At 38.9% G+C, this 26,319-nt stretch overlaps 1 protein-coding gene across 1 annotated transcript; it reads right to left on the bottom strand.

Moving 5' to 3' along the window:
• Positions 1-445: 445 nt before the first annotated feature.
• On the bottom strand, positions 446-25,726 carry ASPM (assembly factor for spindle microtubules). The gene is made up of 29 exons (XM_083867067.1): positions 25,403-25,726; positions 24,123-24,266; positions 22,322-23,750; positions 20,330-20,431; positions 18,723-18,869; positions 17,889-18,134; positions 17,669-17,736; positions 16,979-17,120; positions 16,756-16,886; positions 16,314-16,489; positions 16,068-16,213; positions 15,906-15,991; positions 14,374-14,589; positions 13,304-13,514; positions 13,075-13,220; positions 12,844-12,972; positions 11,760-11,954; positions 8,537-10,813; positions 7,496-7,645; positions 7,033-7,199; positions 6,065-6,224; positions 5,347-5,556; positions 4,657-4,803; positions 3,224-3,415; positions 2,586-2,778; positions 1,950-2,104; positions 1,199-1,375; positions 781-953; positions 446-702 (listed from the first exon to the last, which is right to left on the bottom strand). The coding sequence occupies exons 1-29, from the start codon at positions 25,703-25,705 to the stop codon at positions 597-599; spliced, it is 8,124 nt and encodes a 2,707-aa protein (XP_083723193.1). The 5' UTR covers positions 25,706-25,726; the 3' UTR covers positions 446-596.
• Between the last annotated feature and the right edge of the window lie 593 nt (positions 25,727-26,319).

Below are 26,319 nucleotides of genomic sequence, written 5' to 3'. Positions count from 1 at the left end.
CATTGCTCACTTGATAGGAAGAAAAGACTTACAGATCACCTCCCTTAAAATGTCAGGTCAGAATTTCTAATTCACCCCTACAACATCCTGTTGTTTTATCACAATCTTGCAATGTTTACAAAATAGGGAAATTATATTTTCTTGCTGCCATACATGATCCCTCAAGACATTACTAAACTAGACTCAAGCTCCCCCAAACCAGCCAGTTTTTGAAATCCACAGCCCAAGCCTCCCTTTCTACACTTCTTTAGATCAGACATTACTATTCCCCCACGAACAACTGCTTTTAATAGAACTCTACAATATCTAATCAGAGTGAAGAATCCCATGCTATTTGTAATATTCCCAGCTGTGTCACAACAATATATTTATTACTGCACCAGTATAATCCAGTGAATTGATTTTATTGTGCAATTGCTGTTGACAATAGTACAAAATAGGGTTTTAAAACTGTATGCAGTACAAAAAGTCACCAAAATGTTAACAGCAAACATTACCAATGGTAGTTAAACACTTATTTGTTTTTTTCCAAAATCATTTATCCATTTACTACCTACATACTGTACAAATACATCTTCCTATACATTATTTACATTTCAGTAGCAGGCAATATCAAGTGTGTCCATCAGCATCACAAGTGCTTGCAGAGGATCCACAACTTCTTGCATGTTATCTTTCCTCAAGACCCAGTCTGGTTTAATCCTTTGAAAAGATCAGTGGCTTGCATTAAAATATTTCAATGACACAGCAGAAATAGAAGACTAATTTTTAAGCTCTTACCTTGAAACTGTTTTTATTCTTCGAGGAACTACTGAAACAGAGGAGCTCCCACCTAAGGCAGTGTTTGTTTTCTGCCTCACGAGCATTCTCTCTGCATCCATCCTGTGTTTCCGAACTGTGAGTTGATAGATTTTCTGGATGCACGAAACAGTCCTTGGCATGCCTCGGATTTCCTGAGGAAAGGTGAATACAGCACACAGTCAATACTGCAAGTTCAAAAGCAGCTTAAATCAAGAAAATATGAGTGTGTTCACCCTCTTGGAAATGCATTTTTTTAAAACCAGTTTAGTTGAAATTAATATTACAGCCATAACAGGTACGGGAGAGGAAAAAAAATACCACCACCAAAACATGCAAGAAAAGTATGTTTAATTAAATGATCAAATGTTTAAATTATGTCAAAACATTTAGGTCTTACCAAAGCTTTTTTTGAGTCCTTTGAGAGGATGGCCAGCAAACAACAGGTCTTTGTGAAAATGCTTCCTCCTTTCTCTGAAACTTTGTCCCCAGCTTTACTTCTGTATATTTGCAGTAGGTCTAGTAAAGTATCTACAGAATTTTCAGCTTCATAAACTGCTTGAGTAGTTCTTTCATACTGTTAAACAAGAAAGAGAAAAGAGAGCTTCTTGACAGACAGATCTTTAAAATATCCTTAATTTACAGGTTACTATTTAGAGGTTAGAGGAAAAAGCAATGCCCATATTCTCCCCTTGAGTAAATTTGTAGCTGAACTGGTATCCAAGCAATACAAATCGCTTCTGTATTTACACAATTGTAACAGATTATAAAAAGGTGCCTTTTGTGCTTCCTCCCTTGTTTACAAACCCATGGAAACTGATTTTATATTTAAAATAAAGAAATAAATTAGAATAATTTAAGAGAAATTTAAAAACATTTGTGATATCTCGCAATGCCTTAAGGCCATTAAAATTTTTTCACCAATAACCTCCATGTAACTATTACAAGGTAAATAAATAATTGGTTTCAAAATAACAGTGAAAAATCAGAACCTATTTTTATTCAAAACTACTACTTCTGTTGTTCCAGATTTATTCAGAAATTTTGTGGATAAACAAGTACTACAATGAAGTAGTGTGTACTACTTCACAATATGTATATGTAGCTCTCCCTCCTGCTTGTAAACCTGCAAAAGAAAATATTCAAGCTACCTTTGAAACATTGAGTAGAACCTGAACTGAGTATCTGATCACATCCATGCATGGAACACTCCGGTTGCAGCTTCGAATCAGAACAAAAATACTGGACATTGCTTTGCTCTGGGCCATATTTTCACAACACTGTGGGGACAGCCTGGTAGCCACCTCTAAAACAATTAAAGAAAAACAAATAGAGAAAAGGAAAACTCTGAAGTACAAGCAAAATAATTGCAAATCAGTATTTTCTGTATTTTTAAGTAAAAGTGCAAAGTAAAAATTGCAATTATTGATTTAAGTAAGCATTTCTAAAACAACAGTTTTAGTATTCCAGACTTAAAATTAAGCAGATGAAATGATCCACAGAGAACATAGTAAAAATGATAACAAACTTATATTAGATATAGCACTACTAGGACTGAATGGAAATTAGAGGAATCATACAGGATTTCCTTTCTCTCCATAACCATTTAAGTACTGTTCTTAAATCAATCTAATTTTAGTCTGGAAAACCCTCCATTATACCCTCTAATACTCACATTTTATAGTCATGCAGAAAGCCAAAATACTATTATGAACTCTCCTCAGCTGAAAAAATCCAGTTCTTATCATTCTAAAAATTCATCAGTTATAATAAAACAAAATACTGACCAAGATGCTTTAGTGCTGCAAGAATGTAGGAGAAATGTTTGTATTTTAGAAGGTAGTCAATTGCAATTGCAGTTCTGTTGCCCAATTTATTTTCTTCTCTGCTCTTTTCATTGGCCTTTTCTAAACTGCGTCTTAAAGCTCTGGTTTTTGCTGTGTCAGTCATCTTTCTCCAAGAATATCCCCTCCACAATGCCTACAGAAAAGGAATTCCACAAAGAGAGAAAGTTGTAAAAGAGAGACAAGACAACAGAACTTCCGTCACCATTCCAAATCAGTTTTACACACGTCTGACAAAGTATTGAGTGACCTTAGGTATTCAATTTTAAGTCATTGACACTCAGTGTTTATCTTTCAAATACTGGACTTTCAAGACAAAAGGCAAAAAAATCCATGCATATTCAGGTCCACACACACTCTCACCTAAGTCAGCTCAATCATTATTTGCTTAGTATTCCTTCATGATCTGTTTGCCTTCAGCTTTCATGGCTAAACCAAAGCTGACTTGGCTTGCAATTTCACTGACAAAGTCATCAACCAAAGCAAAGAGCTTTCCTCTCCCCAAAAACCCATGAGAAAAAAAAGCAGATAATAAAAATAAACAAACCCAAACCTGTTATTTTCTTACAAGAAGTGTTTACCTGAAATTTAATTATTCCCACTGCAAATCTCCTCCTGCGCCTGCAGGCGAGGAACCTCCGCACGTTTCTCTGGATTACGGCTGCCGCCTCATTCCTGTGGCTCAGCCAGCCCCGAACCGCACGTTGTAACCAAACCACTCTTTGGTAAGTGCTTAAAAATCTCTTCCGTTGCATTTTTCCTCTGAACCATCTCTGTTTAAAATTAAAGTACCTTTCTGTTTATTTAAAATCCTTCCCCCTAGGTTCCCTTTTCCCACCCTAAATAAGCCCTGATAAAAACTGAGTGTTTTCACACATGCTCAGCACTATAATCATCACCAGTCACAAGTAACCTCCATGACTCTGATTGGCCTTGGGTAGCTGAAATGCAAGACTGCAGAATGAAATCTTAACTAGGAGCCACTAGGAAAGTATTCTGAGGAGAGAAGGGTAGAGGGGACTGATAGAATCGTCTTTCACTTAGAAGGGACCTACAATGATCATCCAGACCAACTGTCTGACCACTTCAAGGCTGACCAAAAGATAAAATATGTAACTCTCCCAATTTATACTTGTGTCCAGCATTACTATGCCCCAGGAGTTCTCTTTCTCTTGGCTGGCTTTTAAGGAGAACCACCACTCCACTCTTCTCATTTCCCAGCTCTGTTTCTTCCCCTCTATGAACAAAGAAGGGAGACAGGGTACTGTGTGCCAAGTCAGAGCAAAAAACCCCTTTTTTCCATCCATTCTCTCTTGCCTTAAAGGGAGAATCGAACTTACGGGGAGAAATACCCTATTTGTGTATATGGAGAAGTAGTAGGGCAAAATTTGCCATGACATCCTTGATCAGTAAACAGCTATTTCAGAGATCCTATTTCAGCCTCTCCATTTATCCACTGCTGGTCTCCCATACTGGAACCAAGCTAATGGCCAGTTTGGAGAGCTGAAAGTCATTTTTACAACTGGTAGTGCTGCAATACAGACCTGATTTTGTTATTTTTAGGTAAGTAAAACCTGGTTTTATTAAAATGCTGCAACCTAACCTCTGATACCACTGGCAGATCAGAAGCATCCAACCAAATAAATCACAGTATCCCAAGGATTGTTCATGTAAGGAGATGCACTACATTTCACAAATCTTACAGTTTGTTGTGTCTGATCTTTTCTACCTCCAGTAGGATATAAAGAAATAGGCTAAGACAGCACTCGGATTTCTTTAGCTAGCTTGAGGGTCTGAAGGAAACAAACTTTCCCATCCATCCTCAGCTTTAAAATCCTTAAACCTCCAGAGCTTGCTTAGCTGTGTATAAGCAGCATTATTTAATAAATCATAGTCTCCATAATTTAGCTTTATTTTCACATGTGAAGGAACTACATTATCTTAGTGCTACAGTTTAGCTCATAGAAAACAAGTTAGACTGTTACACAAATCATTCAGCCTTTATCAGACCAACCTGTATTATAAGAACAGAAGAGATCTGGGTTTGTGCAAGTTTTAAGGTGAGGTGTCTCCTGTAGGCCCTTTGAATTTTAATTGCAGAAATATGATGATGTGCAGCTGCCGTAAAATAAAGAAGTCTCTTTTGTTTCTGTTCTGCAATCTGTAGAAGGAAGACAAAACAGGGAACATCATAAATTTTAATACTCTGAGGTAGCTGGATGTCCACACAAAAACATAGTCCACAGCAATATACTACTATATTAATATCTTATATTAATATAATACATTATACTAACAAGATACTGAAAATCACCTCAGAACTAAAGTAAGCTACCTCTCTGCAGTACTAGGTCTCTAATCGAAATGATAACACAGAAGTGATTGTAAGAAACATCATCAATACATAACAGAGAACAATTCCATTGCAAGCCTATGTGTGCAGAATTATCAGTAAGCCACAAAGATCTCAGAAGCTAAAACAACACCCAACAGCGAAAATCTACTTCAGTTCTAAAGGATTGTAAGAAAAGGCTCAGACTGTTTGATCTATTCTGACCTGCCCAATCCTCAAAGCAGCCAACAAGAACTTGATTTTAACACCAAGTAATCAAGTTTTCCTCTCCTTGCCAGTCAGAATTAATGGTAAAACAGCTCTAGAGATAGCTTACATCCAAAGCAAAGTTTTAATTTGAATTATACCAACCTTTTTCCTGACTAAATAACCCTGGACAAATGCTTGCAGTTTAATGACAGCTCTTCTAGTCTTATTGTATTTCATAAATTGAAGCCTGCCTTCCTGCCAAGCCCGCAGATGTTTTTGGATAATTACAGCAGCAGCTTTTTGTTGAACAAATTTCCTTCTTGCCTTGAAACCTCTATACGCGTTTTGGATCAGACATGCAGCCTGGTGCTTCTGAAAAAGGTATTAAAGAATGCACTGATAAGTCAACTTTTGTTCATTCATGTCAGGATCAATATACAATTATTTTTAGTTCTAGGGGTTTTTTCCATCGTAAGAACAAAAATGTAATAAGAAATACAAGTAAACTCATACAGTAGCAGTTTATATAAAATGCACTTTCACAGTTTGGAAGGTCTTTTCACTTACCTAAATGGGATCAAAATATGGGCTTAAACTTTTGCAAGCAATAAAGCCAGCAGAAAATTTGGCATTTTATTTTGGTATCAGTATATAGAGGAGTAATCCAACAATTGGAACCATTCAAAATCAACAATTGTCCCTGTTGCTTAAAGCAAAAAAGGATATTTAATATTTTGAAGATTGAATATCTTTGACTTGAACAATTTTTGCTCCCATTCCACCTTTTCTATGCTTCTGCACATTGATGACAAAAATCACTCAAACATATTGAAAACTTTTAAAGTAACCATGGCACAGCAGAGTGCCAGTGAAAACATACCTCTCTTAGAAGTCTCCTGGCCCTGTACTGCCTGTATGCCAACTGAATCTTAACTGCAGCACTCCTGGTTGCCAGAAACTGCTGCCGAAGCATTCGCACAGCACGGGTCGCTCTCCAGGCTCTTTGGATGGTAAGGGCACAGGACTTCATTTTCAAAAACCTATCATGGAAATGTTTTTAAGTAAGAAAACAGCGATGGTTTATGAAATCATTAAGATAAATGTTGGGAAAGCAGAGCTGTTCTCAACCAGATCTTGGAACACTAGAAAATGGGAATCGCCAGCAACACTGGCAGAAAGACTGATTTTAAACAGAGGATACTTTCTGGTTTCCCATAGGAGGTATTTCCCTAACTTACTGCCAAAGGAGGCTGGGGAGGGACACAGCAGTTTGAAAGGAATCGGACAGAATGACATAAAACGGGTCCATAAAAGGATAACAACAGGAATAGGCAGAGATGTTTAAAAAGCAGGGATGCTGAGGGAGGACCTTGTATCACTGAACAGCATCCCCTACTGCTAATTGGCATGGCATATTTCAGAATGAGATGTGCTGTCAGGCTGATCTCATAGCAAAGTAAACATAAACCACTTAAACTATTCCATTGTGGATTAAAATGAAACAGTTTTTCAACCTACAAGTTGTATGCTGGAATTTTAACAATATCCAGAATATTTTTCTTGCAAAACAGAAGAGTGAAAAAAAGATCAAGGCCTACTCTTTCTAGAGCTTCAATTTAACCTTGTGAAACAGTTTCCATGCCAGGAAAACAATTAAATGCAATGAAAATCTTGTGCAAACGAATAACCCCACCTGCACCAGTAAGGTTATACTCATGCACGTTACAAGGATGCTGCAGGGGCAGAGCCTGAGAACCTGAAGAGTTCTAAAGAGTGCAGTGCAGCACAAAAGAATTACATAATAAAAGCTTCGAAAAGTAGAATGATGTATCTCAGATTTGGTATTACCGAGCCCGCAGCTGTCTGGCTCTGCAGTGACTCTGGATAACAAGGGTAGCTCTGAGCACAGACATGTATTCCTTTCGTGCCTTGTGACCTCGGAACCAGGCTTGGATGACTTGTGCTGCTCTCACTTGTCTAACCCACTGCCTGGCTTTATAACCTCTGTATGCTGCCTATTAGAGAAATAAAAATAATTAAAAAATCAGAACTGTTAATGGAATGAACAAAACTAAAAATATCACATCAACAAGAACAATTTTTAGGATTTCTATCTCTAAAATATTACAAATATTAAATTTTTCACAACTAGATGATGTTTTCAAAAGCAAGTGAAACATATCCAGGGAAATACCACAAATGCCACTCTTTAATATTAGACTGCAAAAAATAACTATATATTGTGAAGAAACAAATACAAGAGATTAAAAAACCAAAACAAACACTCAATAAAAAACACTTTTATCATTACCTGAATTGTAATGGCAGCTTTTTTCATTTGATGAAATCTACGTTGATCAATATTTCGCAGCCGATGGGCTCTGTAGTGCTGCTGTATTAACACAGCAGAAAACTTGAACAGAAGGTATCTCTTTCTCTGAATAAATCCACGGAAAGAGGCCTTCAAAGAAAAAGACAAACTTGGAATATTTCACCACTTGCGTCATATCAGCTGGGAAAGTTTGCATACTTCTATGTACAGCTGTACTCTCTGGCTTGTTATAAAAACAACAATATAAATAAACGTATTTCCAATGTCAAAAATAATTCTTTTTTTCTACCTTTTAAGGAAAGTAACCATCCCTATATTGTTCAGAATGTATAAGTTAAATATTCAGGAAATAACTAAGCAGCTCCCAACCCCTCCAAAACATGGAGGCGAGGAAAGCACATCTGATTTCTATCGGTTAAGCAGAGCACGTGGTCTCCAACAAGAGAGTAAAACCAACCTAAGAATCCTAGAATGGTTTGGGTTGGAAGGATACCCATTAGATCAGGATTTTCAGGGCCACAATTTATTATGAGAGATTATTTATTTCCCTTTCTTCCTTGATTTGGGGGAATTTCCCTCCTTAAATTCCTCTTCAAAATGTTAGGCACTTCAATTAGTCTAGGGCCAATTAGTAAACCTAGGAGGACTAACATGATTGATTTACTCACACCTTCCTAAACATGAGTCCTTAAGAACGTAGGAATCGTGATTTTTGCCATTTATGTCACTTTATACCCACTACCAGTGCCCTCTCATACAGTACACCAGTTTTCATTCATATTCCCATCAAAGAAAACATTCATTATGCCACTAATATTTAGAGGTGAAATTCAGTTGTCTTAAAGAGCCTTAATTCTGTGTACTGTGGTAGTAGGCTTTATACATCTGCCCTGTAATACACTTCAGAAACTGATTCTACTTTAGCTTTAAAACTGTGGTTTTCAAGAGCAGTAAATCCTCAAAACACCTACAAATGCAAAACAAAATGTCCAAATCCCACTACTATTCATTCAGAAGTACCTGAATTTTAATTGTACTTTCTTTCATTCTGTGAAACCTCTTCCTTTGGATGTATCCTCTGACTGTGGCCTGCACAAGGATAATGTTCCTCCCGGTTTGTAAGTCAGTCATTCTCTGGTGCCTTTGAATGGCTATAGCTGCAGATCTAAGTCTCTCATATTCCTTCTTGACCAGGTAAGATTTGAAGGCAGCTTGTATGGTCGTAGCAGCTTTGTTTAGTTTGTTCAGTTGTCGCCTCACAGTCATCCCACGGTAAGCAGACTGTAAGACTAACGCAGCTGCCTTGGTTTTTAGATATACTGCACGTTGGGTTTTTTTCATACAGTAGGCTCTGTAGTATTTCTGAATCACCAAAGTGGCTTGCCTTAGTTTCTTGTATTTTAGTTGATTTATATGCATTCTGTAATAGGATTGAATAATTGTTGCATGATGATGTTTCTTCTGAATAATTTTTCTCACAGCTTTCCCCCTCCATAGTGCCTGAAGACGCACTGCAGCATTTTGCAGCTGAATGTATTCTTGCCGTTGTCTCTGGCCTAGAACCTTGGCTCTGTAATGCCTTTGGATGGTTAGCACAGCATGCTTCACAAGCCTGAATTCCTTCACAGCCATGAATTTTCTGAAGGTAGACTGTATCCTAGTAGCAGCAACATGCTGTCTTCCAATCTGCTTTCGCACCTTCCAGCCACGGAAAGCTGCTTGTAAAGAAAGCACTGCTGCTCTTGTCATCAAGAAGTTCAGTCTTTGCCTCTTAGCACCCTTAAAATTTCTGTACCACCTCTGAATCACAATGGAGGCTTGAACCATTGCCTTGTGTTTCACTCGTGCAGCATGAGCTCTAAAAGCAGCCTGAATTTTAATAGCAGCACTGCATTCAAGTTTGAGCTTTTTGCGTGTTCTATAACCCCTGTAGGCTGCCTGTAAGCACACAGCTGCTTTTCTAACTTGCAAGAACTCCTGCCTGTGACACTGGGTCTTTTTGCAGTCACGATAACGTTGTTGAATGACAATGGCAGCACTATAGATGCTTAAGTACCGTTGTCGGTCCCTTTTCATTCTGTAGCAGGCCTGAAGTAAAATTACAGCTTCCCTCCACTTCTGTATTTGTTTCCTGACAAGATAGCCTCGAACTAGAGCCTGAATTCTTAGGCAACCTCTCCTCAATTTCCTATAATCTTCTTTAAATTGAAGAGCACATCTCCGAGAGCGATACCTTCGCTGGATGTAGGTGGTTGCTTCCCTGAGTGCACGGTAATGCCTACGGACTTGTCTCATCCTTGCAAAAGCTTGAATCTTCACTGTGGCATCTCTCAAGTTTTTAAATCTCTTCCGGGCGACATAAGCACGAAAACTGGACTGAATTGTGATCACGGATCTCAGGATACGAGCCTGTCTCCTGGCTTGCATCCCCCTGTAGGCAGACTGGAGAACAACGGCGGCCAGGCGCACTCTCTGGAAAGCAGCAGCTGCTTTTTTAGTGGCCACATGTGCCCTATAGCGGGTTTGAATTACCCAGGCAGCATTTTTAATCTCTTTGTATCTTTTTACTTGTTGGTATTTTCTCAGGTGTGACTGCAATGTAGTAACAGATCTTTTTAACTGCAGGAATCTTTGTTTCTCTCGTTTCATTCTCCACAATGACTGAATAACACGTGCTGCTTTTGCTTGTCTGTACAGTTCTCGTGCTTTCATGCCTCTGAAAGCAGCTTGGAGAACTATTACTGCAGCACGCTTTTGCAAATAAGACTCTCTCTCAGCTTTGCCCAGTTTGTAAGCTCTGTAGTACTGCTGAATTGTCACTATTTTTGCCCTGTACTCCTGGTAAACACGTCTGGCCAGCTGACACCTGTACCAAGCCTGAATCTTGATAACATTTTGCTTAACACATAGATACTGCTTCAGGTCTCTGTGCATTCTGTACCAAGACTGTATGACAAGGGCAGCCCTCCTCCTTTTAGCCAGTTTTGAAGATTGCCATTTTCGGAAATAACTCTGAATCACCAAAGCTGCTTTAATTTTCCGTTGAATTTTGTATTTTCTCCATCTTCTAAAGGCACACTGAATAGTAAGTGCTGAAGACTTTAGGATTTCGTATCTTTTCTGATCTATTTTTGCCAACTTAGTTGCACGCAGATGTCTCTGAATTGTAACAGTAGCCCAAACAATTCTCTTATATGCAGCAACAGACTTCACCATCCTTATCCTTGCTTGTACAAAAATAACACAATGTCTCAGCTGTAAGTATCTTTTCCTTGCAGAGTATCTCCTCCAATAAGCCTGCAGGTAAAAAAAAAAAAAAAAAATTAGTATTTTCTTCATAGTATGTTGAGTTAAGCACGAATGAGGACTGTCATCTTCAGACTTTTATAAGAGTTCTTATTCCTATAATTGTCAGAACACAAAGTATTCTGAGTTTAAAGGGACCCACAAAAATCAAGTCCTGCACTTGACTGCATGGCCCATACCAGGATCAAACCCATGACTTTGGTGTTTTTGACACCATGCTCTAACCAATTGAGCTCATCTCAGGGTCTTAATCCATTGGAAGTCAAATCCAGAAGTCTATTTAAAAAAAAGAAAAAAAGAAAAAGCAAAATGGTTTTTAAGCATTTTAAATTCTGTGAAAAGCCCCATTTTGCCCTGGCAACATCAGATTCCCTTTTACACGATCTGATAAATCATCAATTCTTTAATATCCATTCTAAAAAGTCTTAGGAGTGCAATATTTATCTTTGAGTAATGGTAGTGAAAGTATCTTAAAAAACTGAATTAACTGCAAAACTACCATTGCTATGTCTGCCACTCTGAATGTGCCCACTGCGGGTGACATAACACTAGAAGAATAATTTTAATTTTTTTTAAAGCTTTTTTAAGTGATGTTCAGCAGCTGCAAAGAAGAAAACCAACACAATCTCTCCAGTCCTTATATTAACTGCTTAAGGCCCCGTGTTTTATGGTACTTATGGTACTCCAATGCTTATGGTACTCCAAAATGTTCACCAAAAAGGAATAATTGTTAATTTAATGGCACATTACCATCATTCCCTGGAGAGAAAAACTTACTAAACCTCTCAAATGCAGAGGGGGAAAAATAATTAAAAAGTATTACATTTCATGAAAGCATTAATTGCTGCAAGCAGCACAAATGGACCTTTAGTGAGGCTCGCTCTTAGAAGTTTCAGGGGTTTTCCTTGCTGTGTAATCTTGCTTTAGATTGTATTACCTGAATGACTGTAGCAGATTTATTTCTGGCTTCTTCCAGCTTTGCCTTTTTCAGATTGAAGAGAGTCATCCTGGCCAAGTATCCTCTCCAATGCTTCTGGATGAAAATGGCTGCATTCTCTTTCCTCAGGACACGTCGGCGAGCCAAGAAGTTCATCACATATTTTTGAATTATCCGAGCAGCTCTGTCTCTTTCCTACAAAGAGTAAATTTCCACTGAACATCAGCTATACAATTTTCACTCAAATTTTTGATTTCAATAACTATCTACAGCAATTCCATAAAATTACAGTACACTTGCGCACACTGTAAGATTAATTAATAAAAATAATGCCTACAGTGTTTAAAGGGTTTTGGTTTTGATTCCTGCTCCTCCACCAGCATCTTTATTTCAAGAGTTGTAAAGGGAATGTTTTGTCATCATTGTTAAGGTTGTGTAGATTTTATACAGTAAAGAAACTGGAGATGAAAAAGCCTAAACAGAACCTCTGTCCCTTTCTACACCACAGATTCTTAGAATATTTCACTTGAACACATCAATATGTAACCCAGCAAGACAGTGGTGGCATTTATCAATCTTAAGATGCCACAGTTTTAAAACCTTCACTAAATCTGGTAGAACTACCAGAAAATCAAATTCAGAATATCTGAACTCATGAAATTCAATTCAAAAGACTGGTGAAGCTTAGCTCCTTAACAAAACCAGTAAATCCATGCAGAAGTTTAATTACTCCTCTTGTCTTACTGACATTATTAGGAATTAACTACTCCTTTAGTTTTAAGGAAGCAGTGCAACTATTTTATATTTGAAATATTGGGAGAAGAGTTTAAATATTAAATATTGGGAGAAGAGTGGCACACACAAAAAAACAGTAGCCTCTAAACTCTTGTAATTACCTCAGAAGTCTAAAAGAAAAGTGGAGTTTAGTAGATTACACCACCAAGGTCACATATTTTGATGATAGAAATAGCACTAATTAGTTTAAATGCCAATATTAGTCCAACAAACTTGTATTTTCTGTTGAATTTATATTCTTTTTCTCTTAATGTAGAAGCTATGATTATTGCACAAGCAAAGAGAGTACCTGAGAGAGTTTCAGTTCCCTTTTCAGCCTGTAGCTCCTCCAAGCAGCCTGAATTACTCGTGCAGCTCGAGTTTCTTGGCGAAGATCGAGAAGCCGTGAACACAGAAATGACAGGTAGGTGATAACAACCTGCAGAAACACAGAACACAGCAGGGTAAGGGCTGTGCAAAAGAGCAGAACATGTTCACACGAGGGCAGAACATGTTTATATCAACTCTAAAGGCATTTTACCTTCTCATCAGGAATTGTATTTGACATGTCTGCAGGATGAATCATTGCTGGTATCCCCCCTAGGTCAGAAACTGCAGCATTGATCAGCTGGAAGTTTTGCTTTTCATTGTCCAAGAGTTCCTTGTATAGGACTGAGGGAGCTACAGCTTTGTAAAGACAAAATGTTAGTCAAATCAAATTGTGCAAAGAAATAGATTTAACATGAACTTCTGTACATCAGATAACTCACTTTGATCAAACGTTTCTTCCATGACATTTAGAGACGTGTCAGACTCAGATGAGGAGGAAGAGTTTAGCCCCACTCTAACAGTTCTTGAACATTCTACAGTTTGAGTTGTTCGCTGGCACACAGCTTCCAAAGGCACATAACAGGGGTGATAGTGATGAATCAAATAACATAAAACTCTGCCATCTGAGAAACACACTGTGAAGTTTTCCACCTGTTAAATAAAATACAAATTCCTTGAATTTTTGTTACTAGTCAATTGGTATAAACTGGATATAGAATTTCCTCTCTTGTACCTTTAAACGTGACCAAGTGCAAAGTATTTTTTAACAAAAAATTCAGGTAGCTAGTGCCTTCTTTGAACATTTACTGTACAGTGACATAAAGCTGTGAGAGCCCAGAAAACCAAAGAGGTGTCAGTCATTATAGAGTAAATCTACAAGGGAAATAATTATGAAACCAATCTATCTAGAGCAGGATCCCAAATAAACTTCTAGAGATACCTTTACACTAGGTTTTCAATGCAGAAATAAGTTCTGAATTTGCATCACTCCTAAAAGCTCTGTTTTACCCTTCAGAAAGGCTAACAGCTGCTACTGTATTCTGACCAGAGTCAGGTCTCTGACCAGGGTTTCCCTTCTTGGAATGAGCGAACATATCCCTTCCAAATCAAACATCTCTGAGGAGATGAAATGACCTTATCCTAAACATTAGTTTAATTCTCACAGCTTTTATAAACACTGGAAATTCTATGCACAAACACTTTTAAAAATGAAGGCTCTGTATAAGTCCACAAACAATTCCCATTCCAGCAAAAAATGTTCAATTTTTAAAAAGCATTTTTATGCACAAGACTACCTGGAAGGGGAAACTTTTTGCTCAGATTTGTTTAAAAAGAGAGGTGCAGCTAAACTAACAGAACAGTGGTTATTTCAAATCAGATTAAACAAAGTCCAGAAAAATATTTACAAATAATTACCATTGACTTCTACTACATATTTGAAGAACTCTGCTCTGTAAAGAATTACAACAGTGCAAGGTGTACCTGCAAAAGTGTACACAAAACTACTTACCTTGATACTGTAAAATCTACAAACAGCATTAACCCATGCCATCAGCAGTTGCACATTTTCACTGTAAGTCTGAGATGAGAAGTTACTATTGTCTTCCTGTACTCTAAAATAATTTGGAAAAGTCTTGACAGCACCCAATAGTGCTTTTCTCTTGTATGTGTTTTTCAAAAACTCAATTTCTTCTTTTAAATGTTCCACATTCAGAAAAACATCCACCTGTTAGGAAGAAAACCAAAAAATGTCAACAGCCTGACACGTCCTGCATTACAGTTGCTGGATGCAGAGCTTTAGACATGGCATTTTAAAGAGAATCTACACTCACTTCTTAGCAATACATGCCACACAAATCAGTAGTAGATAATCAGGACTTGCCAGCATAGATGGCAGATAAAAACCCCTAAATGTGACCTTCCAATGTTCTGTGTAAAAGGGTTACTGCATTAGTTAATAGCTGGGAGAAACAAGGAAATTCCCTGTGTAATTTCAATGTGCTTTCAGGAGTAATCAACAATTTCAGAGTTCTGCCTGCAGTTCCACTGATCCCATGTACCAATCCTACTCTTTTAAGGGATTCCAAAAGGACTTGAGCTGGTTGGAGAACAAGCACTTCCACAGGGCTTGGATAAAGCCGCTACTCACTCAAGTTATTTCTCTAATGAAAAGCAATGCAACTGTGACACATGCATCAGAAGAACTAACTGAAGGAAGTTAACCATATAATAGTGTAAGAATATTCAAAGAAAGAAAATAATTACATTTGATTTTTATTATATTGTCCTATTTTAGTGATAGTTCTGTGGCCAAAGTCTTTAATATTCTTGCTTTACATATACTTAATTGCACTTACATGGCTCATCACTTAATGATGAAATTCCACCTCAACTTTTATCTTATTTTGCCTTTCTTACATTAAGTTCCTTCCAACTGGATTTGTCAGTTGGACACTTATTTTCAAAATACCCTCTGACTCAAGTTAACTCTTAACAGTATTAAGAAAACTATTTTTACTTCCTCTACTAACTTTTGAGGCATTGCAGTAATGCGTCAGAAATCTTCATTCTTATTTCAAGAACGTTTCATCAACTGTTTCAGATAAAAGGAAGAAGAAGTAGAAGAGCTATAGCTTCAGACAATTATATGCACTCTAAAATTGTCTATCAGTGTAACCTCCAAATGTCCTTTTCAGTTATTAAGAGTCTACCTACAGTTTGAGATCAACATTGTTTTACTTTTAAGTATCAATTCTGCTACTATACAGCATAAACACAGAAGTTCATTTTTTTTTCCAAAAACTTGAATCAATGCATAAGAAAAAGCACAGTAAAAACATTATCCAAGCTGTATTGTTAGGGAACAATTAGCAGTTTAGTAAAGTTTACATGGAGCTTTGAAAGTACGAAGCAAATAATTTCAGTCTAAAATTTGATTAGTGGAGGCTTTCACAAACATCAAATATTCCCGAAAGAGTGGCATTTTCATTATTACTCCTTCATAACTGGCAAAAACCAACAAAATAAACAATTGAATAGTACCTGGAAGGCAAAGACAATTTTCCACAACAGTGCTAATGTTCGTTCCCTGTGTCTATCCACAATATCCCTGGAGTCAATTGAAGCACCTACCAAATAAAACAAGGGATCAGAGTGTGTGGTAGCTATCTGATACACAGAATAACCATGATTTCTAGGCCTTACCAGTTTCATCTTTCAAGTGCACTCCTCGCTCTTTAAGGAGGTTGAGAACAATATCAACATTATGCATCTTCTGTAGCCGACTTATTGCAGGAACTCTCAGTTGTTTTGAAAGGCTCCAGTTTTTGGTCAGAAGCTCCAGTGTTCTCCTAACAAAGGTAATTGCACAATTCAATGCCTCTGATGAGCTCACATTAAGTATTATACAAAAGAAAAGAAATATTTCAATAGAATTCTGTATCAACGCACACAAGACGAATGCCACATTGCAAGTCCAGAGCCAGGTTTGTCACAGCAAAATCGAATTCATCAAGTGGAGTTTGAACGTGACTGACAGGTAGTCCTAAGAAACCCAGATGGCGGGAAAGGTCACCTTCACCACTCAGGAAGTCCCGGGAAAATGCAAGCAAAAGGTCTTTGCTAGCCTAAAGTTAAAAAAACAAAACAAAACAAAACAAAACAAAAACCTTAACACTTTGACATTTATCAATCAAAATACAATTTTCATCCCTTGTACCTCCCAAATTACATTTCACATTTCCTTGTCTAATTCTTAAAATTACAGGGTTTTTTAAAAAATATTTTTAGCAAGTCACATACCTTGAACTTTTGTCAGATTAAAAACAATAAAAAAATTCTACACTGAGTCTTAGGAGAATACTGGAGGGAGACAACAAATCACAGCTCTCACCTTGAACTCTGCATCCTTACAAAAGAGGCAGGGGTCATGGTCAATCATTCTGGACTGTTTGGCACAATCCAGAAAGCAAACCAACAGCAGCAATTTTTTCAGTGTGAACTTTGACAAAGCTTCCTCATGACCTAAAATGATAGAAGTCAGTAAGTAATGTAATAAGCTCTAAATAAGTTTAAAAATTAACTGCGACAAATAAATTATTTTGGAAAGTTATTACCTTCCCGGTAGAGGTGGGGCACGACGGGATGTCTGTATTCAGCTGCAATGTCAGGGTTCCAAAGCAAGCGGTTAAGGATAAATATTGCTAAACCCATAACATCACTATTACTCTCCAAAGCTATCAGTTCTCCAAAAACAGTCTAATGTGAAAGAAGGGGGAAAAGCAGAAGTGTTAAAAGTTACCTTAAATACTATGTGATTTTTTGAACAATATACATTATTGAATTTCTAAGATAATAAATGGTAATTGGTCTCTAAATATCAAACAAGTTTTCAAGTGAGTCCCTGAAAGGTGAAGCTAAAGGAAATTTCAGATGATCTAATCTCATTTCAAAAACATGTATGATCATCTATGTCTGAGAAATCAATCAGGAACTTTTTTAAGATGACCACATTCTTCTCCAGTTTAGTAAAGTGCAACTGATAGGCAAATGCTTTTGTGTTATTGGTTACAGAATTAACTTCCACTACCCTTGATTAAATGCTTTCCTTCTTAATAAAGTAATCACTTTTTTAAAGCAAGTATTTTGTAACAAACTAAAATCATCATGCTACATCTAAATTGAACTGACTCTACCTGAATTAGTATGACAGAAAATAGAAACCCAAAACCACCTCTACTAAAAAAATTATTAGATGTCCTTTAAACTTAAGATTATAGACTAGAGACTATACACAGTGCACTTACCTCCAGACCTATACGCAGCCATAAAGGGTTGTAAGATAAAAGCCAATTAAGGACTTTCTGCCTTTCTCCTGCAAGAGAGCATCTTTTATTAGCTCCAGCAAACATTTCATATTAATGCAAAAACTTCTATCAGCCAATTTTAGCTTAAACAAACTCAGTGTGTGAATATCCCTTGTTCCTAGTTACAAGAAGAGAGAATTCCAGGTTTCAGCCCTCTTACCTATGTCCTTCCAGAGGTGCCTGTCCCTGCGGACCAGCAGGCGCCGCGTTTCGATCTCCACCTCGAGTCTCCGGATGGCTCTGACCATGGTGTCGGAGGTGAAGAGGCGGCACGCCTCGCGCCGCAGCCGGTTCAGCTTCCTGTGCGCCGTGTACGCTCGGAGAGACGCCTCGTCCTTCGTGGGCGCCTTGGCAAGGCTCCTTTTGTGATGGTTCTCATCCCCCAAGATAAGAGCAGCTGCATTTACTGTTTAAACAAGCACAAAAAAACATGCATTTACATCTCAAATAAAGGTAGCTTTCCACATCTCGTTTATTTTTTCCCCTCTTTAAGCTGACATTTTGTTATTTTTATTCTGACTGATTATTTATCCTTAAGGAAGCTTGTCAGCTGTTGCACTATACATATGTTGTCAAGTACAAGAATACTTATTTCATAAGCAAGCAGTGCTGGGAATTCAGTTTTAAGATTAATGGTTTTGGCTTCAGATTTTTCAAATGAAGCTAAAGATAAAGCAAAAAGTAGGTTATCCTTTTAGTAAAGTGCCAGCTATAATACTTTCCAGCAGGTGGGGATTCCCCACTCACCGCCCACTGAGGAGTGCCACAGCCACACATTCCAGTGCATTCTCATTGCAGAGCACCATCCCCATGCAGGGGTGTGCTGTGCTTGCCATAAGCTAGTGAGCCACCTACACTAACTAGAAGGGGGAAAATATGACAACATGACTCTGAAAAGGTTTATTGTTAAATGAGTTCTACTACTCCTTACTATTAATCAAGTATATTACATAAAGCCTAAGGAAACAAGAAGACAAAATTATTATGCTCTTACCTTGTGAGGTATTTGTTTTTACATTGAAGTCATCTGGGGTAAGTACAAAATTTAACCACCAGGTGAAACCTCGTTGCTGCTTCTCCTTCCAACGTTCATCATAAAACATGTTTTTAGCAGCAAAAGGCACGGGGTGCCTAGGGATGACTTTAAAAAAAAACAAAACAAAAACCAAAAATGTTTGATAGCCATTATACATTTAATTGTGGAAATAATTAGTGTTTGATACTCCATTTAGCACTATAGCCAAAAAAGCTATTGTTAAAATCTTCAGTGACGTGCAGACTGGGGACTAATAAATAAATTTCGGCCACAAAACATGGCTTGAGTTATTATAGCCCTAGAAGTAAGACAAGATACCTAGAACTCAGGCCATTTGCAATGGGACAAACCCAAACTGAACTGGATTACATTCAGGAAGAACCATTTTATAGATGCATTTTTCTGATCAGACCATCTTATTCCTAACTCCGCAAAATTTTTATCTTGTTGGGAGGAAATTTTCTCTTTTGAGGTATTCTGATGTTGCCTTAAAATGTTATCGGATATGGAAGAGGCATTTTAACTGACAGCCATCAGTAAGCTGGGAGCAGAACTGTAATGTAGCTTTTACACTTACTGGTCAATCTGAATAAAAATTAGCATTTCCTTTTAGCTGACCATGTTGTGTTACTTTTGTATGAGATTAAAGATTAAGTAGAAGAAAAATGAAAAAGTTGCCTGCTGGCTGGACTTTTTTGTTTGAGCTATGAAAATAAACTCTATTAGTAAATTGTCCTTTAAATCATAAAAAAAAAATGCATTTAAAAAAATGATTTGGGGATTTTTAAGCAAGTGTTTGTGATAGATTGTACAGTCTCATAAGATGCCTGAACAGAGAAAAAGAAATTAGAAGCTCCTGCACCAGTGAAAGAAGTGAAAAAACATCTCTGTTCCTTGAGAGGAGAAATCCTTTGCTTTGAAGTTGCTTATCTTTAAAAAGTGATACCCCAGATACCTGAGTTCCACAACCCATAAGCAGCTCAGAAAACTGCTAATAGAAGAAAACCACATAAAAGCAAGTTTTCCCCAGGTGGTTGTTTCTGTGCAAGTTCCAACCCACAAAAAAAACTTTTCTAAGTTATCAGTAAAAAAAATTCCACAATAAACAAAAGACTCCTCTCCTGAAGAATTGATAAAAGATTATATTTAAATAATGAAACTGACTGAATGTTACAAGTTTTGTCTCTATGTTGTTTGTAAAAAAGTGAACACTTGTGGGGGGAAGAGAAGGATTTTAAAAGTTTCATTTTTTCTTTTCCTTACTGTGTGTTAATAAACTGTTTATTTTTAAGTTGAGCCTGTTTTGCCTTTTTCTCCCAAAATCCTATCTCCTAGTTAACAAAAAAATTTAGCAAACATAAAACCACCACACGTGTTGCAACCAATTTTCTTATAAGTGGTCAAAACAGATCACAAAATGTTACATATATTGTTCTACTTGGTATTGATTCATTTCAGGTACTATCTTCTATTTCCTCTCAGCTCTAACCGGGTCTTACCTGACACCAGCAGTACAACTGTGACATTCTGTTCAGTGTTTTATCAAACACCAAGAGCCTGCCTACCTGTTTTCAGTGGTTTCACAAATGTCAGGTGTGACTGGGCCAGTCCACGGACAGGTTTACTAATTCTCTTGGTAGCTTTAGACACCTTCTGAAGTGAAGAACCTACAAGCATTAACACATAAATATCAACAGCAAATGTCAGTGAGAGTTAATGTATTCAAGTTCATATCATTTCTAAAGTACAGAACTAGAGTAATTCCCCATGAACCATTCAAAAGATATTGATCTAAATAGAGGAAGAAGGAAGGTGTGGATGCAGGGAACTACAGACTGGTGAGCCCCACTTCTGTGCCTGGGAATATCATGGAACAGATCCCCATGGAAGTGATGCTAAAGCACATACAAGACAAGGAGGTGATTCAAGACAGTGAGCATGGCTTTACCAAGGGCAAATTGTCCCTGACCTGTCTGGTGGCCTTCTGTAGTGGAGCGGCTAACAGAGTCAACACAGGAAACCAACTGATTTCATCTACCTAGAGTTCTGTAAAGCTTCCACACAGACCCACATGGCATCCTCATCTCCACATTGGAGAAATATGGATTTGGAGGGTGTACCATTGGGTGGATAAGGAATTGCACCAGAGTTGTGGTCCGTGGCCCAAGTGAAGGCTGGTGATGCTGTCCCTCAGGGATCTGCCTTGGGACTGGTGCACTTTAATACTTTATCAATGACACAGAGACAGAGATCGAGCACACCCTTGGCACATCTGCAGGTGACATGAAGCTGAGCTGTGCAGGTGACACAGACTGGGAAAAGTACTCAGAGAGAGCAGTCCTGCAGAGGAGGACTTACGGGTTCTGCTGGATGAAAAGCTGCACATGAGCCAAAAGTGTCTAGTCACAGCCCAAAAGGCCAACTGAATCCTGGGCTGCATCAAAAGAGAGGTGGCCAGAGGTCAAGGGAGGAGATTGTTCCCCTCTACTCTGCCCTTGTCCTGCCCATCTAGATTTATCCTAATGGATTAATAGAAATAACCTGGTAGATAAGACACCTTTTCCTGCTGCATATCAATACTTTCAGCACATTGTCTTTATGTAGATTGTTTTAAAAAGCCTGACATTGAAGTACATTACTGAAAGCCCCAAATCAAATCCAGATCACAGAATAGATCACTTAACTGAAGAAAGCAAGCAGCATGTGCTATTTTGGTCTGAAAACCATGATGAATTTTTCCTGGTAGGTAAATTTTGCAAATTAAATGTGTCTTGAAGTTCCAGACCCTGATTCCTTTCACATTCCAGAGCATATTTGGGGTTAGAATGATTAGAAAACCCAAAATAAACTGAAATGCAAGCCATCAGCATTTTCTGATCTTCAAGCAACAAAGTGTCAGCAAGCAATAAGGCAGAGAGAACTACACAAGGCCGACGACAAATTAATCACAGTAAAAAGCAGGCAGAATGAAAAAGACTTAGGAACTTCTTCACTGGAAGGGTGGTTCAGAATTATCACAGGCTGCCCAGGAAAGTGGTGGAATCATCATTTCAAAAAGTGTTGAAAAGGTGAGTGGATGGGGCACCTGGGGTTATGGTTTAGTGGGGAATATGGTGGTGCCAAGTCAATGGTTGGACTCAATGTTCCAAGAGGTCTTTTCCAACCCTCATGATTCTACTTTTGAAAATATGTGACAACAGCATTGGAGAGAAACATTCACAATGGTAAATGTACATGTGAGAAATCTTGTGCAGTGAGTTTCCAGAAAATTTGATTTACATAACAAGGTCTCTGCTCAAGAGCTTTTAGATATTTTACCTATCACTGTCATTAACCAATTTACACAGGAATAAAGTAAATTTGAAGCCAATTACATAAACCAAAACTCTAACCTAGTTTTCAGTTTTTTAAAACACCAATACCCAACAAATTGCTAAAGTCCATATTTCAGAGATATGAAATATTGCTGACTGTTGCTAGACAGTTCAGTTTGCTATACATGTTTCCTAATCAAAGGCATCTTTCAGGAAACGGTAAATGAAGGAGAGACTGCTCACCAGCTTTCTTCCTCTGCCCTACTCTCTCTCCACTGGGTTTGAAGGCCGATGGTCGTCTGGCCATCTGTGTTTGATTGTCCATGTCAGAGGTAAGAGCTCTTTTTCTTTCCACTTCTTCCACATGCACTGGAGCTGTAACTCTGCTGTTTCCTACAAATGTTTCACTTTTCCTCTTACGACATGAAGTGGATCCAGTATGAGATGAATTTACCTTGTCATTGTGACACTTATTTTCAGATGAAATGGGAGCTGTAAATGGCAGAGGTTTAGATGTTTCTGCTTCCATCTGTCCAGCCACCACATTAGCACATCCCATTATTGCTTTATTAAGGCATTTCTTAGACTTTGGCTGGCGGGTTTCTGTTCTTGTTTCTTCAGTAGCACCAGCCTTACTTTTTATGACGGTGGCAGAAAGAATTGGACGCTTTTTTGTTTGCTCTCTTTGAGGATTGTCAGTCTGATGTTCCTGTGCAGAAGGAAAATTGCAGTGATCTTCCTTGGGTTTATCACATTCAAATGCCTGTGATTTTACCTTATGCAGCTCAAAGACTTCATTTAAGCTATGTTCTATGTGAACATGTATTTCTGTCTCTACACCTCCATCTTTTTTCCATTTTGAGGGTAGAAATCTCTTAACAACATAAGTCTCTGTGGTGGACGTTATTAATGCTGCTTCAGGTTTAGGAGTCTTTGATGGTTTATCTGACAAACCGTCCTTCACAAATTGATCAGGTGACAGAACTGGAAAAGGCCCTTCAGATTTAGGAGTCTTTGATGGTTTATCTGACAAACTGTCCTTCACAAATTGATCAGGTGACAGAACTGGAAAAGGCTGTTCTATTACACCTATATCCACTTGATAATTGTCATTTACAAAAGCATCTGGACTTAAAATTCTCCTTGTACTTAAAACAGGGGCAGAGGCGGAGTGTTCCGGAGTGGAAACTGGTGAGAGAGTAAAATTAAGAACTTCTCCTTCAATTGAAATTGGCAATTGTGTTAACCCAGCAGAACTGGAGACACTTTCATGTTGCAATTGATCGTGCTCAGCAGCACAGTTATTGATGTTACAGGTGTCTAATTCAGGCAACAACTCCCTACTTGCAGAGGCAGCAATGTCCCCAAACGTAGTAGACCTTCTCAGGGCAAGTGGCGTGTGAACAGTCTTGACGTGTTCTTCTGGCACTGGTGCAATAGGAGATGGAGGAAGATGATTTTCTGAGCCAGCAGGAGGGTCATTTCCTTGGGATATACTGCTCTGCTCTGTGTTCTGATTCTCACACGACTGAAGGGGACTTCTAAGTCTCTCCACCTTCTGAGAAACTCGAAATGTCTTATTAACATTTTTAATTTCTGAAGTACTCTTCTTAACTTTTATTGCAGATGTTCCTGAAGAGTTCTTCTTTTTCAATGTCTCCCAAAGACTCTTCTGAAAGAGATCCATACATAAAAGTTAGTGTGCTGCCTTCTAAGTTGTTCTACATGTAAAATTAAACATTACTAGCATACCCATTCAAAGTTTAGAAAGACTATAAAAAGAATCCCTGATAAAATATTCACAATCCCTTATTTTCAGGCTTGAAAACTGTTTATTTGGTCATGTTTCAGTTTTATTCTTTAAGCTGTAGTCTATCAGTCCTACTTTCCAACACAGCTAAAAAAACTTGAGGACAATGGGCATTTCCACGGCATCATTTATCACTTTATAGTCCTCCTTCATTGAATTTTCTAGTAACAGAAACAGTATTTGCATCAGAGATGCCAAAGCAACATACTTAATATACGATAAACACACACTCACCTTTTTCTTTGGGGGCTGCTCAGCAGCACCAAGGAGCACAGCTTGATGTTTTACAACATCATTAACAACAAAAGTCACCAGTTCTCTGACTCTTCCTTCTTCTAATGGTGTCCATGTGACAGGAATGAATATTCTTTGTCCTGACTATCGGAGAAAAAGAAATATTTAGTATCTAGCATTTATGTACACTTAGGTAACATTGAAGATCAAGTAATCAACCCAACAATGAGCAGTATATAGAAGTAACACATATTATGACAACAAGAAAGGATAAAAAATTGTTAAATGTTTAAATGTCAGTTTTCCCTCCTTGACATGTAAATTTAGGCAACTCATATCAAAAAACGTTGTCTTACTAAAAGATCTATACCTCTGAATCAAACTACAATGGAAAACAAGAAAGAATAAATATAACACATATATGGAGGTTTAAGTTAAGGTGAACAGAAGAAATTACATAATTTTTGCCTATATTAACCAAATAATTCCTCTAGAGTAATTTTGAGAGAATTATGGTGAGACAAACAGTCAGAGGTTGATTGATCTAAGTACCTTCAGCTGACCCTAAATAAAAATGTCTATTTTTTAGTCAAATTTGACATACAAGTAAGTTCTTTGGAAAAAAAACGTAAGATACTCCAAATTTTCAGAGAAGTCATGAAGCTTTCAATTCATTAATTCCTAGAGGAACATATTATTCCAGCACTTGGCAGTGAGACTTCACCCTGGTTGTATAAGCCCATTGTTGCAAGAGATGCTCAGAACGTTTCTTCCTCTCTCACAGACATTCTGGACAGTCTAGATAATTGTAGATTAGTTCATCTAAACTGTTCTTTTAAATCTGGCATTGAGTGGACTACCCACAGTTTGCATTTCCTTAGGTATCCTAAATGTTTAACTCTGTTTTAAAGACGCCTTGCTCTCTTGTTGTGTCAACTGAGTAACGCGCAGAAGAGAACAGTGAACCGGCACCTCCTTCCCCTCAGCCTTTTTCCTAAACATGCCCTGAAACTTTCTGACAGGCCTGTTTTTAAAACAACATTCCCAAAGAACAGTTAACTCCGTTTTATTTCTCTCTCCTCCCCGCAAACCCGTGTCTGTAGAGGCAGCGCTGACAGCCCCCCCAGCCCGGGGGGCCCGGGACACGGCCCCGCACACGGGCCGCCCCAGCGGGGCCGGGGCCGTCTCACAGCCCGAGGGACCCGCGGGGGCCCCGCCAGAGCCACGCCGCCCCTCCCTCGCCCCCCGGAGCTCCCTCCCGCCCTGCCCCCGGCCCGTACCTCCACAAAGAAGCGGCGGTGCTCGATGCTGAAGCCCCTGGCAGCGGCCGCAAAGCGGTCGATGACCACCTCGGCATCATCCTCATTGGGGTTGTCGATACCCAGCAGACGCGTGCGGGAGGCGCCCACCAGCAGGCGGCCAAAGCTGAGGAAGGGCGGCCGGGAGAAGTAGCTCAGGACCAGCACGGCGGGTTCCTCATCCGCGTCCTCCTCGCCGCCCCGCAGGGCCCAGCGCCGCCGGGCGGGTTTGCTGGCGGGGCTGCGGTCGCCCCGCGCCGCCGCGACGACAGAGCCCGCGGCCATGGCCGGGCAGGAGCGCGGCAACGGCCTCGCACGGACAGCGCCGCGCCAACCGCCGCTCGCGCGTTCAAATCCACGGCTCCGCCAATCCCCGCGCGGGCCGCGCCCTCCGGCCCCGCCCCCTCGCTCCTCAGCCAATCCCACCGCGGCTCGCGCCCGTCCCAACCCGCCCCCTCGCCCGCCCGCCAATCAGCGCCCGGCGCTTCCTTTAAACAGCCCGAGCTGTTCGACACCGGAAAACAAAACAGCGGCGTGGAACGACTGCCGTGACCAACAGCTCCCCACCTCGCGCTGGAAAACACACTAACGAACCAGGCAAAACCGAGATGGGGCGTTTTCTGTAAATAAATTTAATTTACAAAATATTTTAAAGTCAAAAGTAGAATGAGACGCACACAAAGCTGATGAAAACATTGGCCTCGTCTGTTTCTCTTTCATGAGCTTTGAAATTGAAAGACACACAGAATACTGTGTTTTCACGCTGTTTCAAAACAAAAGGGGCAGAAATCAAAGCTTAGCACAAGCAGCCCTGCAAGAAATCCTGTGAAGCACACAATGTTAGGACAAAGAACTTTACCTTTCCATAGCAAACAAAATTACACACAGGACTGAGTACT

This window comes from Zosterops lateralis, assembly GCF_965231275.1.
Source record: "Zosterops lateralis genome assembly, chromosome: 9".
NCBI lineage: Eukaryota > Metazoa > Chordata > Aves > Passeriformes > Zosteropidae > Zosterops > Zosterops lateralis.
Note: the sequence above shows the minus strand (reverse complement) of the source record. Positions and strands in the feature narration are given on the sequence as shown.